We start from the raw sequence: 17,964 nt of genomic DNA, 5'->3' as shown, positions 1-17,964 counted from the left end.
TCATCACAACCTGCCACTGATTATTTTAAGTATTAAAGCAATAATTTGTGATTAAAATACATGATACATTTTTAATGATATATGCTTTTTTTCATTATTTGATATTCGATATTCGACCGAACAGTCATAGTATTCGGCCGATTACCGAATATAAAAAATACAGTAAAAAGCCAGAGCTGGTAGCTGTAAAGGTATCTAACTAAGTGACGAAATACTTAAAATTTCTCATAGATGGCGCTACCTCTAAAAAGTCGTTGAATAAACCAAATATAAAGACACGACAGCATTCACAGAAAAATTCGTGAGGTCCGCTGGTTTATTCCGTAGCTTAGTTGATATAGCGTCTGACACGGTATGCTACAAGAAGTCGGTTCGAATTCGGCCGGATCGAAAGAATTTTTGTGAGTGTTCGATCTTTATGTTAATAATTATTAAAAAAGTAGTCAAATAGGCCGAATACCGAATAGTAGCCGAATATTCGTGGCATCTCTATTGTCAACTTATGTCTCAGGGTGATGGGCGCAGTAACAATGCCTATATTACGATTTAAAGCTCTGAGTGGCACAACAACTGTCAAGGATAGGCGTGTCGCACGCGCTAATCTACTTTTAATAATAACAAAGATACTTTAGTCATGTGTTCATTGTCAAAAAGTATATTATGAAAACTGAACCGGCTCCCAGCCAATAAGTTTTTTCTCAGGTTATCACCGCTTTCACTTTATAGACTTCACGCCTTCTCGTCATCAGTTACCCGCTTAATGTTTCATGTATTGTTCGTGTAACTATTAATAGTCTTGTCCCAACTTATTCACTGAGTTGAACACAAGATTAAGCATTGTCTTATAGGAAATAGGGTTCACTGTGCAGAATTCGGCCGGTTAGATAACGCCGCCCTACCTATTTCTACCGTGAAGCCACACTCCTGTTTTCCATGTTATAGTGTACGGAGAACTAGCGCAATCATGTAGGTAAGATTGTAAATACGACGTCCGGTAACGTACTCATATCAGTATTAAATATGTAAGAAAATGTGTGTTTCTATTATAGATATTAAAAAAGTATTATGAATGAAGTTCCAACCTAATTTACTTTACTAACTGCCTCCGTGCCGTACAAATTACACCCAAACTCAAGAGAGAAATAGGGGCAGACAAATGTTTCTCTCAGCCTGGGAATCGAACCCGAGACCTCTGCGTGGCAGTCCAGCATGATAACCGGTCGGCCACGTGGGCAATTGGTGTAACGGTATGAAGGTGAACTGTAGGATTAGCACGACAGGGCGCCACTTGCGCGAGAGAGACATAAAACACAAGATTCTGCTGTCTCACTTAGAGAATCTCGCGCCTTCTGTCGCTCTCGCACAAATCTCGCTTTTTCGTGCTAGACCTACTTTCTCTAAACTTGTTAATAACTGTCACGCATCGTCAAGTAATAACAGAAATATTGTCCACAGAAACAAAACGATCTCCTGCAATGTGCGTGCGCTCGCGGTGCTGTAGAAGTTGCAGACTACGCTATCACACTGGGAGCTAAAGTGCAAGGGTGCGACGCAGCTGGTGACGGGCCGTTAGCCCTAGCTGCCAGAGCTGGCCACACAGCTGTAACTGATCTGTTGTTGGACAAAGGCGCTTACATCGACGCTGTTAATAAGGTACGTTTTTTATGTCACTACTGCCAGGCTGCCTCGACCGAAGCGCGACGATTTTATGATTACGACCGGCAACGTAGGGAGACTGCCGCGCGAAAAAACCTACCGAGCATTTACCTCGCGAGGCTGCTCTCTCAGTCTTTGCTTTTTTTTGTCTTTGCTTTGATTGTCATTTTTACTAGCGAAAGAAACTTTAGATGCCAATATCTCAAAAGTTACCGAAATGCGAAATGATAAGGAGGAGATTAGCTAACTTTAGTGACACGCTGAACAAAAACAAAAGAGATTCAATCTTTTCCATCTCTCTCGTAGGATACAATACGCTATTTCGTCGTAATGGCTCGGCAAGAGATCCTTCGGCATCCCTACATGTAAGCCCTGGTGGCAATTATGCCGCGGTATCCCTAGATCTGTCGCGACATCGTGCTCGCGCCTGGTTTCTCTTCCATCAGTCTTACCGTGCGTGCCTCCCCTCGCTCCGCATACCCGTATAGTCGCACTTCCAAAGCATTCCGGAGGCTGCCGCAGCTTTGTTTTGCAGCTACGATCATTATCATTGAAATTGCAATTATAATGTCATAATCTTAAGGTATATTACTATTCGTCACCTAATACCTTGCCGCCCCGTCCCTTCACTGGGCGTCGGGCCTTAGTCTAATTAACCTCCTAAAGCGGGTGTGCATCAAAATGTACATAATATGTGAAGATATTCAGACCCAGACAATATTATTCCTATAATCACGTAAATGCCCAGTGTACATTATGATATCATATTCAAATTTAACGCTATATGTAGTCAACATATAGCGTTAAATTTGAAACATATGTTTTTGAAATTTCATCCAAATTGGGAGCGTACCTCATTAGGCCTGAAGCATGTAATTATATTTACCTAGTACATTTTAATGTACATTAAGCATTTCACGCTTTTCCCATTGAAGATTGCTAGGTCTTAGGAAGGTATTTGACTAAACGCTACAGTCTATTTGACTACAAGCAGAGGATATACAGCACATAACGCACAACAACGGTATTCAGGGTGCTGTCCCGACCTCCACATTTTTGTAGAGCGTCAACCGTATTCGCTGCTGACGATTACTATGCTATTGTCCGAAAGCAAAGCGCTGAAAAATGGCATGCGTCTGACCACGAACGGCATACTGAATAAAAGATCAGGTAGGGAGTTTCCAATGCTGGTGCGGTGGAAGCGATGCATGCCCGGACAATGACCTCTCGTGTACAAAACACATACCCAATTATGTTAACACTAACATTAGTTTTTAAGTACGTTTTAACTATGAAACGTTATGGATTTAAAATGACGGAAAATAGAATTATTATTATTATTCTAACACTTCTAGTTTTCAAGCGTATTTAATAACACCAAAATTATAATATAATTATTACGAACAAGGAAAAATTACAATCAAAGAATTTATTTATGCCTCCCAAAATACTTTAATTAAGTAAAAAAAATAATTGATAAAGAAAACTTCTTATCTTATCGATAGCATACACTATAATGCTAGTTATCGTTAAAAGAGTTAGCACAATCGGCATAAGGTACTCTATGACTGTTATCCAAGTTGCGCCAGATTTACAGTAAAGATATGATACGTCGTGGGAGGAGGCGCGTTTCATGCATCCCATAAAGAAAAATAATCTAGAAATATCGAGTTCTTAGGTTTTCGCGATTGTTACACATAGGAAATGGTCAACCGTGACCATGAGACCTGTAAAGGGCCCGAAACGTTGGCTTGTTTGAAAAAACAAATATACCTACGCGATTTAAATCCGGAAAAATAGTTTCATTTCCTATAATCTATAAATAATCAAAATTGGTATCAGGATTTTCATCCCGGTAATTTTTGTTTTGGAATAGCCCAGTAGCTAGTCTCGAGTTAAAACACTTAAGAGTTGATATTAACCTCAGTTCAAACGCAACTTTTTCCCGTAGTAATATGGTTCATTTTTCTTGGGTCGAGCGGCTGAGCTACTGGCTATATTTCAGAATTTATTATTTTACAAACAAAAAGAAAGACATTTGAAAAATGAATAAATCGTATACTATACGCGTTCTATTTAGTTGAGTTTTGAGTAGATTTTTTAATATCGTATAATGGGTTTGGTGGATTCCGCAATCAACTAAGCCAATATACGATAATAAAAAATTTACTCATTTTTTTGTTCTAGTGACGTAGACGTGGTTGTGCAATCTGTGGAGATTGAAGAACCATAATAATAAAATCAGGTCCTCTCTATTTGCAATTATATTACACGCCTTTTATTTCTTACATGCCCGCTATAAAATTGAAAAATAAATATTTCTTAAATTATTTTTATCTGATAATTGCAGTTATTAAAGAAAAAAACTTATTTGTTTATTTATTTAAATATATTAACAATGTCATTGCAGGACGTTTTGCAAATTATAAGAGCCCAAGGCCGGTTACCGGACCGGTTAACCCACGTTGCGTCACACGCCGCAGTGCGTACGTAGAAACAAATAAAGAGTTTTAATTATTAATACAAAGATCGACCACGTAGAAAAAATTCCTTCGATCCGGTCGGATTCGTACCGACTACGTCTTCCAGCAAACCGTGCTAGACGCTATGCCACCTAAGCCACGGAACAAACTAGCGGACCTCACGAATTTTTCTATGTGCTTGTTGTTGGTTTGGTTTTTTATTTGGTTTTTTTCAACGACTTTTTAGACGTAGCGCCATCTATGAGAAATCTATGAAAGTATTTCGTCACCCAATTAGGTAACTTTACGAAGGAATCTTTGTATTAATAATTATAAAAAAATTGAACATCAATACAACACAAATTTAAATAAATAGTTTATTATTATGTTAGTCTTTAAGATATCCATTTAAGAGTCAATGTGAGACCTGAGTCCCGTTAAAAAAATCCCAATTCAACAGTGTTATGAAGTAACAGAAAGAATGTGCAAAGTTATCTTCACGAATTCCGACAATGACCATGCAAATACCTCTACAAAAGCGCTATTAATTCTTATTGCCCTTGTAAGACGAGCAAACTTTAAAATATTTATACGGGTTACTATGTTAAAATGTGCCCCTCGTGCGCCTCTGTGGAACGGCTTTTGGAAGTACTACTTTCACTGATGACTTGATTAAAATCTCTAACGTTTTGTCTGCCTGAACGCTTATTCAAGAAGTATGGAATCCGCTTTTTGAAATGTCTCGAAAGTCTTATTTTTCCAGAATTTTCGAGATCACACCGAGTCTCGGTATTTTTTCGCGGAATGCTAAATGCTGCTGAATTGTATTTATTTCACGACGAAGCGTGTCTGACATTTTATTTATATAAAATTAATCGCCAGGCTGAATATATTCGAGTCACTGCCTTTTTTCAGTTATGAACGACCCTTACGCATGCGTGATTACAAAAATCTGAAAGTTTCGTAGAATTGTTACGAAATATTTCTTTATTTTTCTTTGTAAACTCATCAACAATTCTACTATACTATATACATATATACTAGTACTTCAGCTAAATTGCCTGATATATGTAAATAACCTATTTCTGCCACCAAGCAGTAGGTAATGTGACCATTATTTCGTTCCGGTTTTGAATAGGAAGGGTGCTGGTGAATTAGCAGACTCATGAGATTTGTCAACTTATGTGTCTGCGATTTAAAGCTCTGAGTTGCATTACAACTGCTATGGGCAGACATCGTAAAAAAATTTTAATTTCTTTAAACTCAGGCGCACGACTTGTTCGTCCTGTTACCTACTTGGTTTCATAAAAAAAAACCTCTAACAGCGTATATCTTTTATATTTATTATTTATTAAGTTTTATTGACCACAACACATAATGGTACAAAAGGCGGACTTAACGCTTAAAGCATTCTCTACCGGTCAGCCTTTGAGGAAAACGAAATTCACGAATGCGGCAAATTAAACAAAATATTAAATTAATAATGTAATAAATATATAATCAAATATATGTACAACAAACATTGACTTACAATTATATGGACGTCGGGTCCGCGCTAAAAAGTGTCCGAACTTATAGGGCGTTAAAATCGTATACAGAGCGTCATTCACGCTTTAGTCTTCGTTTGTTCGACTGACAGCGAAGCAAGCAAAAGTAGACAGTACTGCGATGACATTACAATTTAAATCTAACGTTTTAGCTTTTTCATATTCCTTTACATGTCACTACGTTTAAATAGATTGACTTGGGACATTTTTTTCGTGGTTTTTGTATTAGACCCGTCGTCCATTTATTTGTAAGTCAATGACAACAAATACATATTATCTATATACATAATACATATAGTACATATAATTTATATATTATAATACATACAATAACAGAAGATGTTGATGACGATTACCGCTGTGACAAACAATTTAAAAGAAGCTCATGGACATTCTTTTTGAAAGAGGTTAAACTAGGAGACCTTCTGATGAAGTCTGTATATAACAGTAGATTGTAATATATAGGTTTGTTACAATTATTATAACAATTGTTCCTAATATAAACGCGATCTAAAGACCTGCTGACGACAGTTATTAATAATATAAGGCTGTGTCTAGACGTATGAAAATGACTTCTTGTGCAAAATAAAAAATGCGCAATTTTCTCGGAAATATGTCACACGACATCGTGTGTTACAGAGACGACGTTATTAAAACTCGTGATGTTTAAAGCTTTGCTTGCCCCTCAGCTCGGGCTTAATGTGTCAAATCGTTTGCAATAACATATCCGAATAAAATATTGTCTTGCTATTGTGTTTTGAAAATAATTCCGCCTGAGTAAACACTGCTATAGCACAACATCTCCGATTCGAATAACCTGACTTTGCAAAAATACAAAGTATTTACTTTTGCAACGATACAAGACATCAACCAATTATTGAATTTAACGTATTTATGTAACAAAAATTAATATTTAACTTAACTAATTGAAATCATTACTTTTTACGATATCAAGTTTAAGCGATACGCCGACCCAACAGTGACTGTGCCACACAAAGCTCTGAAGCTTTAAGTCGTTAAAGTTGACAAGTTTAAAACCGAAACACGATTTTGCTCACAATACTCCTTGGCGGCAGAAATAAGTAAGTTGGCCGTACTTCCCTGGACGCACTCTTTCACAAGAAGTTCTTACTAAAACTTTTACGTTACGTAAATAGACCTTTAACCTCAACGCAAAGAGAGGAGAGTTATAAATTTGAAGCGCTTTGACTGTGTAACTGTGTGTCTGTATGTCTGTGTTATCATAGCTTAAAAAAAACTAAAACAGCTTCCAAACGAATGGACTGATCTCAAAGTTTTTTCTTTATTTTAACCAACCGACGGCGGCTGCTGAGCATCAAACGATTATGTCGTGCAAACGACAAGGCGGCTGCTATGAACCGATAAATTATCGTCACGATCCAGTGGGAACTGCTAGACACGACAGTTATGCAACGATTAAAAAATGCATGACATGATCACGACAGACACTCGAGATATGAGAACAGGCTAGAAGCGACAGTCGTCCAACGATAAATAAAACGTTACGACATAATGGGAACGCGCCCTAACTTCAAAAAAGTCGTAAACGACATTTAATCATGTTGTGCTATATAAACAACTCCATTCAAACATACAAGCCACGACACTTTAAACTACATGACTATCTGTAACAGCAGCGTACTCAGTATTTATTTCCTCTGTGCCCTTAAATAACTTAACAATCTAGGTGGGTCTATACCGCTGGCCAAAATAACGGATGTGTGTGGAACATTTCCGCAAAACACGGGGCACCTCTGATTTGCTACCCCCCGTACCCTGACCCCTGCCCACCGGATGACCCCTTCCATGCCAACAACACCGAAACACGCGTAACTGACGGCTGGAAAATATACCTATAGTCCACACAAAGCTCGGTCGATTCACCTAAAAGACCTCGCATTCTTCAAACGCGTGTGACACATTACCCTCTTCTAAAATTTGGTATTTCTATGGCAAGAATTGTATTTAGTGAATGAGCTATTCTCTTAATTAGCGATGCAACAGAACTGTCATAATGGCAATAGAAACAGATTTCAAAAGTAAATCTTAGCAAAAAGGGAAATGGAAACTGAAATGTAAATACTATAAATACCTCAAGAAAATGTTTCCAAACAGTACTTGTTGTTGTTGTTGGTTTCATAATTGCTCTTAAAGTTCCATTACAAAAGTTTTCTAATATTTTTATACTATCAAGTAACAGAACGAACAAGTCGCCTGAAGGTAAGCTACACGCGTGTCCATAACAGTTGCAGTGTCACTCAGAGCTTTAAATCGTAAAGATCTGAGGTTCACTGCCACTGCGTCCGTCTCCCTGAGACGTAAGTTGAAAAGTTCCATGTGCCTCTAATTTCACCAGCACCCTTACTCGTCAAAACCGGAACTCAGTAATGTTTACATTACCGCTTGTCGGCAGAAATACAAGCACAAGCATCTCTACTGCTACTAAAACTAGTATCTTGTGTGTGAATAACATCACATGAAAAACATTGGCTTACAATTATATGGACGTCGGGTCCGCGCTAAAAAGTGTCCGAACTTATAGGGTGTTAAAATCGTATACAGAGCGTCATTCACGCTTTAGTCTTCGTTTGTTCGACTGACAGCGAAGCAAGCAAAATTAGACAGTACTGCAATGACATTACAATTTAAATTCAACGTTTTAGCTTTTTCATATTCCTTTACATGTCACTACGTTTAAATAGGTTGACTTGGGACATTTTTTCGTGGTTTTTGTATTAGACCCGTCGTCCATTTATTTGTAAGTCAATGATGAAAAAACAGAAAATGTTCTATATCCAGTCAAATAAAGTAATGTCTTTGTAAACACACACACGCGCGCACATACGCACGCTCGAACACACGCGCACACCCAAACCCAAAACACACACACGCACACGCACAAGCACGCACACACACACACTGCACATTAAAATCCCTACATGGATATCAACACATTCGTGAACGTTTTGTTACAAATTAATATTGTTTTTCATTTATGTCACACGGTTGTGTTGTACTTACTATCTTTTACCTGCATAATAACTTCTCCGTATAAAATAACTTGTGCCCTTTTTTATACTTTGTAACGTTTAAGTTCTATGAATATTTGTTTTGTTTTATTTTATTCAGACATTGACTTACAAATAAATGGACGACGGGTCTAATACAAAAACCACGAAAAAAATGTCCCAAGTCAACCTATTCGAAATTTAAATTGTAATGTCATCGCAGTATCGCGCTGTCAGTAGAACAAATGAAGACTAAAGCGGAGTTTGGCGCTCTGTATACGATTTTAGCGCCTTACAAGTGCGGACACTTTTTAGCGCGGACCCGACGACGTCCATATAATTGTAAGTCAATGTATTCAGAACTAAAAGTTTACAAAAAGAAATGCAAAACAGCGAATAAAAACCATTAAAATATATTATTATTCAATAAAGTGTATATTTCTGAAGTTTTTCTTTACTCATGATAAGGCACAAAACACATAGGCATGAGGAATTTTAGGAATATGTTTTTCAAAGTTCACATTACGCCTGAGGCAAAATTATAACAAAGTTTACTGAGCTAAATGGGACGTTGTATTATATTATCTCTGTGTACATTTTGCTTTTAGACTTGTTTATGACTATATAATGGTATGTAAATTTGTATTATGGTTTCATAATTAATATTATTGAAGCGGTAAAACATACACATATATAAATATACATATATAGAATTCTTTGTAAAATACTCACAACCTCTCAGGACGATATTATTAATATCATAAACAACAACTTTTGTTCTCAACTTCTTCGTCTTTTTTTATAATATAAAGTGGCAGGACGAACACGTCGTGCACCCGATGGTAAGTTACACGCCTGCCCATAACAGTCGCAAAAGTCATTCATCCCCTAGTTTGTCACCCTTAGAGGTGGAATATTTTCTTAAAATTTAAATAGGACCACATCTGAGGTACCTTCTTTCCAACAAAAAAAGAATCATCAGAATTGGTTCACAAATTGCGGAGTCATCGCGTAACATACATACAAAAACAAAACGTACAGACGAATTGAGAACTTCCTCCTTTTTTTGAAGTCTGTTAAAAATTCATGATATACACTGATTACGATGTTATGTAAAAACACGATTCCTGAAAATTTTTACGATAGAAATATACACAAACTTACCTTGAAAATTTGCAAGAAAACTGTTGTATTCTTGACTTACAATTATATGGACGTCGGGTCCGCGCTAAAAAGTGTCCGCACTTGTAAGGCGCTAAAATCGTATACAGAGCGCCAAACTCCGCTTTAGTCTTCATTTGTTCTACTGACAGCGCGATACTGCGATGACATTACAATTTAAATTTCGAATAGGTTGACTTGGGACATTTTTTTCGTGGTTTTTGTATTAGACCCGTCGTCCATTTATTCAATAGGTATTTTACATATAGATTTTTTTATATCAACTGAACGAAATAGAAAACGTATAGTATATGATTAAAATTTTTCAAATGGTTATAATTTTATTTGTAAAAAAATTATTTGTGAAATAAAGTCAGTGTCTCTGCCATCGACCCAAGCAAAATGAACCGTATTAGTACGGGAAACGTTTCAATTCGAGCTAAGCTAGTATCGACTCTTAAAATTCGTCAGATTTTACTTTCGTAAAAAAATAAAAATATCTTAATAGATCGTTCTGTGCGGTGATAACTCTGTGCGGTAAGAAAAGAAAGCACTAACGTAATTTTATTTTTCAAACTCAGGAATCCTCTGTACTATGAGTACCAGAGCAACGGAATTCACTTCCCAAAACATCCAAATCAGAACCAATTTAGAAAAATTAATTTCCCAAATTGGTCCCACCGGGAATCGAACCCGGGATCTTCGCATCTAGCGACCACAATGTTAAGCCACCGTGGTCGTCAAATGGTGTGGTTGCCTGGCACATTTAAATACCAATCTGATATAAAACGCAGGTGCTGGGGGCTGGGGGTCGTCAAAACTTTCTACCTTACTGCCAAATATAGATTTAAAAAGAGTCAGATAGTTCTTTTATTAAGTATGTTTTTTATAAAGTAATAGAAAAAGGATCTTTGTATCTGGTTTTTTAGTCGTTAAATAAACCAATACAAAGATCCGACAACTAAGCACAATTCGTGAGGTCTGCTGGTACGTTCCGTGGCTCTGTTGGCAGAGCGTCTGACACGGTTTGCTAGAAGATGTCGGTGTGAATCGGATCGAGGGAATGTTTCCTAAGTGTCCGATCTTTGTATTAATAATTATAACAAACTATTCGAGTAATTTCACAAAAAATAATTGAATATCATAGTAGTGAAACATCCTCACATTCAAGAAAACTCTTAATAGAAAAAGGGTTTTTTTGTAATATCAAGTGAAGGGACGAACAAGTAGTGTGCCTAGTGGTAACCGACGCGCCTATCCATAACAATTGCAATGCCACTCAGAGCTTTAAATCGCAAAGATCTTAGGGACACTGCCACTGCGCCAGTCACCCCGAGATATAAGTTGGCAAGTCCCATGCCTGTAATTTCACCAGCACCCTTACACTTCCAACCGGAGCGTAGTAATGTTCACATTAGTGCTTTGCGGCAGAAATAGGTAAGGTGGCAGTACTTCCCTGGACAGAGTCTTTCACGAGGGCCTCTGCAGCCACTCTCCTACTACTAGTTGTTGTTATACTCGTATAGTCCCTCGAGGTTGTTACAATTTACAAATAAGCATTTGTACATCCTATATATGTACATAATAACTTCAATTAAATGCGTAAGGGTGTCGGATGTATGGCAAATTAAATTCGATGACTTGCAGACTTGAAGACCTACTACGAGATGGTCTAAAACTACGTATCTACGAAACTATCCCACAAGTGGAAGCTAGTAATGCAGAAGGTTAGGGTTTTACAGCTAGGAAGAGAGCTACGAAAACTGCCCTTTAAGTGGAAGGATGTAGTGTAGGCATGACATTTTTTAAGTCGAGTATATAACCAGAAACAGAGACGAAATGTCATTCAATTTGTTTGAAAATTATTCTGCCAAATCAATACGATGACAACTGCGCTCCGATTGGCCAGCCCGAAATTGAAACAATTAATGGGTGTCGTCAATTGTTTCACTTCAAATCGACCAGTTTAACTTGGCTTTGTTATAATGGACGAAAATTGAAAACTTACATATTTAATATTTAATTACCAATGAAATGTGATTCCGTTTATTTTGTAATTAGATGTTTTGCTACTTTTGCCTCACTACCGCATAGAACAGCCTCCCATTGTTACAGATATTATCTTTATTACAATAGATACAGAATGTTTTTGGAATATACGGAGACGTAAACACAGGTTGGCGCTGTACTATTTCAGCTTTCTAATTTGTGATTTCAGCGCAAACGCAAGTTGATATTTAAAAGTGATATAAGACCCATTTGCCTGATGAGGCAGTTGCCAGAGATGAATGGCCCTTATTTCGTCTCTATTTCTGGTTATATACTCGATGTTTTAAGTATTTATGCAGACTAAGCCATCACACCCCAAGAGAGCCCCATAAGTAAAAGCTTACTAGAAAGCCGAGTACCCTACTTGAGAATGATGCACATCTTTACAAAATTCCATGTTCACTGTCGTTACTTATTGTGAACACTTGGACAGCGCGCATTAACTCGATCGTCATGATATTGGTGCTTGTTGTTGTGTTATAAACGTACCTATATAGGTGAAAGAAGTCCCAATGGATTCAACAAACCCACAGTTATGCCTATTTTATGACTTCTCGTAAAAATTTATAGACTTGTCATAAAAATCAAAAGCCCTGGCAATAATCACCTTGCTGACTTAACTTTCTGACATTTCTAAACGAAATTTCCAATAGATTTTTATCGACGTCAGCTGCGCTTACGCGAAAATACGTTCCAATCTACTAATAGGAAAAAGATAACAACTCAGAATTTTTAAAATTAAACATTTCTACGTAAATGCCTACAAGTTACGTAAAAATATTAATGAAAATATTCGCAATAATCCCCGTTTGTAACGACGACAACCGCAAGGCAAATTATTCGTGGGAAAAATTGTTGGAAAGTTAACAAAAACCGGCTCGATTAATTTCCCTCAAGGCTCAAGAGACATAAAAGTAGAGCAATAAAAAGGCATTGATTATGCAAATTTATGGATAACAACGACGAAGCTCAAAAATGTAGTTAGCGGACTTGCCGACAGGAAACTAGGACAGGAATTGAATCAATTCATCGCGGTACGCGACAAGTGTCCAGCAACGGAACGAAATAAATGTCGCGACGGCACTGCGACTGTACTAACAAATCTAGAGTCGGCGCACTAAAGCATATAATTAAGTAAAAAAAGTGCTTCATATTTGTATTATAATTATACCTATATTTTTTGTGTTGCTTACAATATTGGAAGATGTGAAGAGACAAATTTGACTAGACGCCACTAGGATTTAAATTAAAAATTTATGAAGCAACAAATGAATTTGACTTTTGTGCTTTAGGCAGTAGATGTATTAATTTAAATGAATAAGGTTGGTTGATTCGATTCGGTTGGTCGACTTCGAAAAAAAGCAGGAGGTTCTCAATTCGACTGTATGTCTTTTTATGTACGTTACGCGATAAATCCGGCGATAAATTTGTGAACCGATTTTATCGTTTTTTTTTTTATAATAACGTACACACTCAACATAGCCCCGCACTAGGGAAACCCTGTGTCGTGGGTGCCATGGACACACACGCAGACAACCACAAATTACATCCAAACTCACGAGAGAAATAAATGTAGGCCATACAAATATTTCTCCCGACCCGGGAATTGAACCTGGGACCTCTGCATGGCAGTCCGGCATGGTAACCGTTCGGCCACGGAGGCAGTTATTATTTTTTTGTTGGAAAGAGGATACCTCAGAGATGGTCTCATTTAAATTTGAGTAAAACACTCCACGTGTAAGGGTAGCAAACCAGGGGATGAATGACTTTTGAGGTCAGTTTTTTTAGTACTCTTTACTGAGAATATTTACTTATATACTTTGGTCTGCCGATCCTAGAAATGACATTGTGCTCAATATCGCGCATTGTCTGCTAAACTTCAAATACCGCGCGGCATATATCGTGTCAAACCAAACTCTGCAAGGCTCAATACAGTGTTTTATCATTCCATAATAACACGAATCTTTCGGTTGTTACGGAACGTGGGTAGATGGCGCTATTCCCAAACAATAGTTTGTTAAAAGAATAGCTTGCTATAAATATCCGTAAAAAGTATGCAATAAGCGCCATCTAGTTGATATGTTGTTACTAGAAATTAAGAGTAGTGGAGTAAACTGCAGCTCGTCAATGTATAACAAATTAGTCAGTACAAAAATAGCTACTTAGTACTCGTCACGACATCTGGTGTACCAATAGCATCGAGTATATAATCAGAAATAGAGACGAGCTTTGGTACAATGGACGAAAATTGAAAAATTACATATTTAATATTTAATTACCGTTTGCTATTGTATTACCGTTTGTAATTGCTATTTTTCCCACACCACCAAATGGAACATTGTTAGAGGTATTATTTTTTATTACAATAAATACAGAATATTTTTGGACTATACGGAGGCGTATACACAGGTCAGTTGTTGGCGCTGTACTATTTCAGCTTTTGTGATTTCAGCCCAAACGAGACTTGATATTTAAAAGCAACATAAGGCCTATTTGAATGATGAGTTGTCAGGGATGGATGGCCCTTATTTCGTCTCTATTTCTGGTTATATACTCGATAACCAATAGGTACTAAACACCCGACGACGGTTTCTTGTTCTCTTTAATTATTGGTCCATGCTCAGCATATCTTAAAATTTATATGGCCAGTTCACAAGTCGCTAATTGAAGATGTAAAGTAACAATTAAAAAATGGAGAAGCAATTATATTTTTATGTTTATTAAATTGTCTCTCGAGGCGCAAGTGAACTCGTAAAAGCAAACGTTAACAAAGAATTTATCTTTAAAGTAAATATTGCTTCAATTTTCCTAATTGGTTGTAGGTATTATACGAATATTATAAGGTACCTTTCCAACAAGGCATTGATAGCCCAGTTTTCTAATCGAATCAATGGCATACACTATTTGTAGTAGTAGAGCGCCTTGTGAAAGAATTCGTCCATGGAAGTACTGCCTCCTTACTTTTTTCTACCGCCAAACAGTAGTGTGAGGTTTTGAACGGTTACAAAGAATTTAGAGGAAGCTACGGCTAAAAAGTCGTTGAAAAACCAAATACAGAGTTCCGACAACATAGAAAAATTCGTAAGGCACGCTGGTTTGTTCCGTGTCTTAGTTGGCACAGTTAGTTATAGTTGGGTTTGCTAGAGGACGTCGGTTCGAATCCGGCAGGATTTTAGGAATTTTTTCTGAGTGTTCGATCTTTGTATTCATTCAACTAGTGGAATAATTTGACAAAAAATAAATAAGAAGGAACATGTCAATTTTCTTGTTCAGAGTGACGGGCGCAGTGGCAGTGCCCCTCAGATCTTTCTAATTGAAAGCTCTGATCGGCGCTGCAACTGTTATGAACAGGCGTGGCGCCCGACTTGTACGTACCGTCACTTATGTCCACTTGCACTAAACTAAGTACGTTTAAACCAATGCTTACAATGCACTCAAAAAAAAGACACTCATCGCTCTTAGGGTCGTATTCCAGAACTCTACTCAATGCTCAAGTCAGGACTTGAGCAGACTTGTGTATGATTTCAAGTACTGAAAATACGACCCTAATGGCAAGGACTTGAGTATGATTTTCAATGCTTACTGCAATATTCAAGTCCTGACTTGAGCATTGAGTAATATTCTGGAATACGACCCTTAACTCTTATCAATTTAAGCATTGAATTAAGACGTAGGTACATAAATTTAGTGCAAGTTAATAAGCATGATAAAAATAAAATTAGCTATAATCTGAACAATAGTGATACGTTGTAAATATCATTATGATTCAAAGTAACTGTACATAAGTAAGTTTTCATACATTTCGAACGTTTCGCTGTACGTATTGGCGTGCGCCTACTACGTGTACCTACTACGTGTTTCGTTGTTGTTTATAAATTTCTCGATTGGAATTCATTTCTTTCGCATTTACTTGAACGTAATTTTGTGCGTACGATTGTACCGTTCGTATTTATACTTGCTTAACATATTGAAATACATTTTAACTGCCTTTGTTATTTACCTTTCGCATTTCTGTTTATTGTCGGTTTCAAGTTATAACGCAAACAATATTATGACTTTTTTTTATGATACCAAGTAACATACGAACAAGTCGTGCGCCTGACGGTAAGCGACACTCCTATCCATACCAGTTGCAGTGCCACTCACAGCTTTAAATCGTAAAGACCTTAGGAGCTCTGCAACTGCACCCGTCACTCAGAGACATAAGTTCAGATGTACCTGTCATTTCACCAGCACCCTTACCCCTCCAAACCGGAACGCAATAATGCGCACATTACTGCTTGGCAGCAGAAATACGTAAGGTAACAGTAACTCCCTGGACGATCTCTTTCACAAGGACGTCTACTGCTATTTATAGAAGAAGAGAAATTCTACTCAAATACTGTCCGATAACAACATTTAAACATCTATTAGCGTTTTAATTGCAAAAAATGAAGGTTATGTAATAAGGTAAACCGCTTGGCGTAGAAAACTAACTTTAGCGATTAATCGATTATCAAAAGCATTGTGAACAGCACAATCAGCTGTTAACAATGAATGCGCTCTTTAGAAATTTCTCGCTGATTATTCAGACATTTAGAAAATATCTTCACATTTCGAAGATGTTCCTGAGGACTTCTTATCTATGTTGAGTCCTGAATGTACCGCTGAACAAGATCAAATTCAAGCGACTTTCGACGAGTGCCATTATAATGTTGTTGTTATAAAAGATCCACGATAAGTAAAGAAATAAATGTTAGACATAATAATAACGCATACACACTCATAGCCCCGCACTAGTGAATCCCTGCAACGCGGGTGTCATGGACACGCTCATAGACAACTACAAATTACACCGAAACTCACGAGAGCAATTAATGTAGGCCACAGAAATATTTTGCGTTGGGAGGGACCGAGAACTCTTGCAGACTGTCAAGAAAAGGAAAGTTGCGTATCTTGGACACGTTCTATGGCATGAAAGTACCGACTTCTCCAACTGATAATGATAGGCAAGATCGAGGGTAAAGGACGTACTGGAAGAAAGAAGAAATCGTGGTTGCGTAACATCCGGGAATGGACTGCTAGCGTAGAACATCTGTTTCGCTTGGCTCAGGACAGGGAAGAATTCTCCAAGCTGACGGCCAGCCTCCAGTAGTGGAGAGGCACTACGTGATGATGAATTTCTAGATAAACTTGTTTTAAAATTAGTCACAGCATTATGTAAAAGTTCTGAGCTCGTGGTTTACTTTTATATGTGGGCTTTTCTAGTAATTTATTAGAGTTTATAAAATAAATAATAATAAATAAATTAGAGTTTATATCAATTCCTAACAATGTTGCTGAGTTTACCTTTTGTGTTGGTAATTTATTTCTAAGGTCGTCTTTTGATAATATTTAAATTGTATTGTTTTTGTTTTTCTTAAATTTATTTGTAAATGGTGTTGATTAAGCCAAATATTATTTTATCCAGTATTATTTCTAGATAATATATTTATATCATTCCATTTTAAACATGAAAAACAATGAAGATACTTTTTTTTATATAATGCCAAGTGACGGGAAGAACTATTCATGCGCCTACTTAGCAACACGCATGTCCATGGCTGTGCCACTCGGAGCTTTAAATCGCAAGAATCTGAGGGGCACTGCCACTGCTGAAAAGCCCCGTGTGCCTGAAATTCCACCAGCATCCTTATCCTGCAAAACGGAAACGCAGTTACGCTCACATTATCTACTGCTTGGAGGCAAAAATAAGTAAGGTGGCAGTACTTCCCTGGACGAACTCTTTCACAGAGACCACTACTGCTACTTATTTCAGAAAGTGAAAAAATGTATAAGTCTATGGTTTACTAAACTAAAGTTGAACGAAGTATGCCAATTTGTCGGCTTTACTAACACTGTGTCGTATCCTAAATATCGGATTGAATGTGCTGTATCTGTCTAGATTTTAAAAAAAGAAACAAAATAAAGTTATCGATTTTTAATCGGACTAATTGGATATGTCAGTATTTATTTGATATGACCGTTACGTATGCTCTACTGCTACTACATAGTGGTATGGAGTTTTATTTTTAAATTGAT

General features: G+C 37.2%; 1 protein-coding gene across 1 annotated transcript in view; it reads left to right on the top strand.

Moving 5' to 3' along the window:
- The first annotated feature begins 1,249 nt into the window (after positions 1 to 1,249).
- Positions 1,250 to 17,964, top strand: part of LOC113234876 (ankyrin repeat domain-containing protein 65-like) — an 82,140-nt gene continuing 65,425 nt past the window's right edge. Inside the window, exons 1-2 of the mRNA XM_026470398.1 lie at positions 1,250 to 1,255; positions 1,456 to 1,653. Coding sequence (XP_026326183.1) covers positions 1,250 to 1,255; positions 1,456 to 1,653 — 204 coding nt within the window. The remainder of the gene's footprint in view (positions 1,256 to 1,455; positions 1,654 to 17,964) is intronic.

The sequence above is a fragment of the Hyposmocoma kahamanoa genome, unplaced genomic scaffold (assembly GCF_003589595.1).
Source record: "Hyposmocoma kahamanoa isolate Upper Pololo Valley unplaced genomic scaffold, ASM358959v1 86, whole genome shotgun sequence".
Classification (NCBI taxonomy): Eukaryota; Metazoa; Arthropoda; class Insecta; order Lepidoptera; family Cosmopterigidae; genus Hyposmocoma; species Hyposmocoma kahamanoa.
The sequence above is the reverse complement of the archived record's forward strand: the minus strand, read 5'-3'. Positions and strand labels throughout refer to the sequence as shown.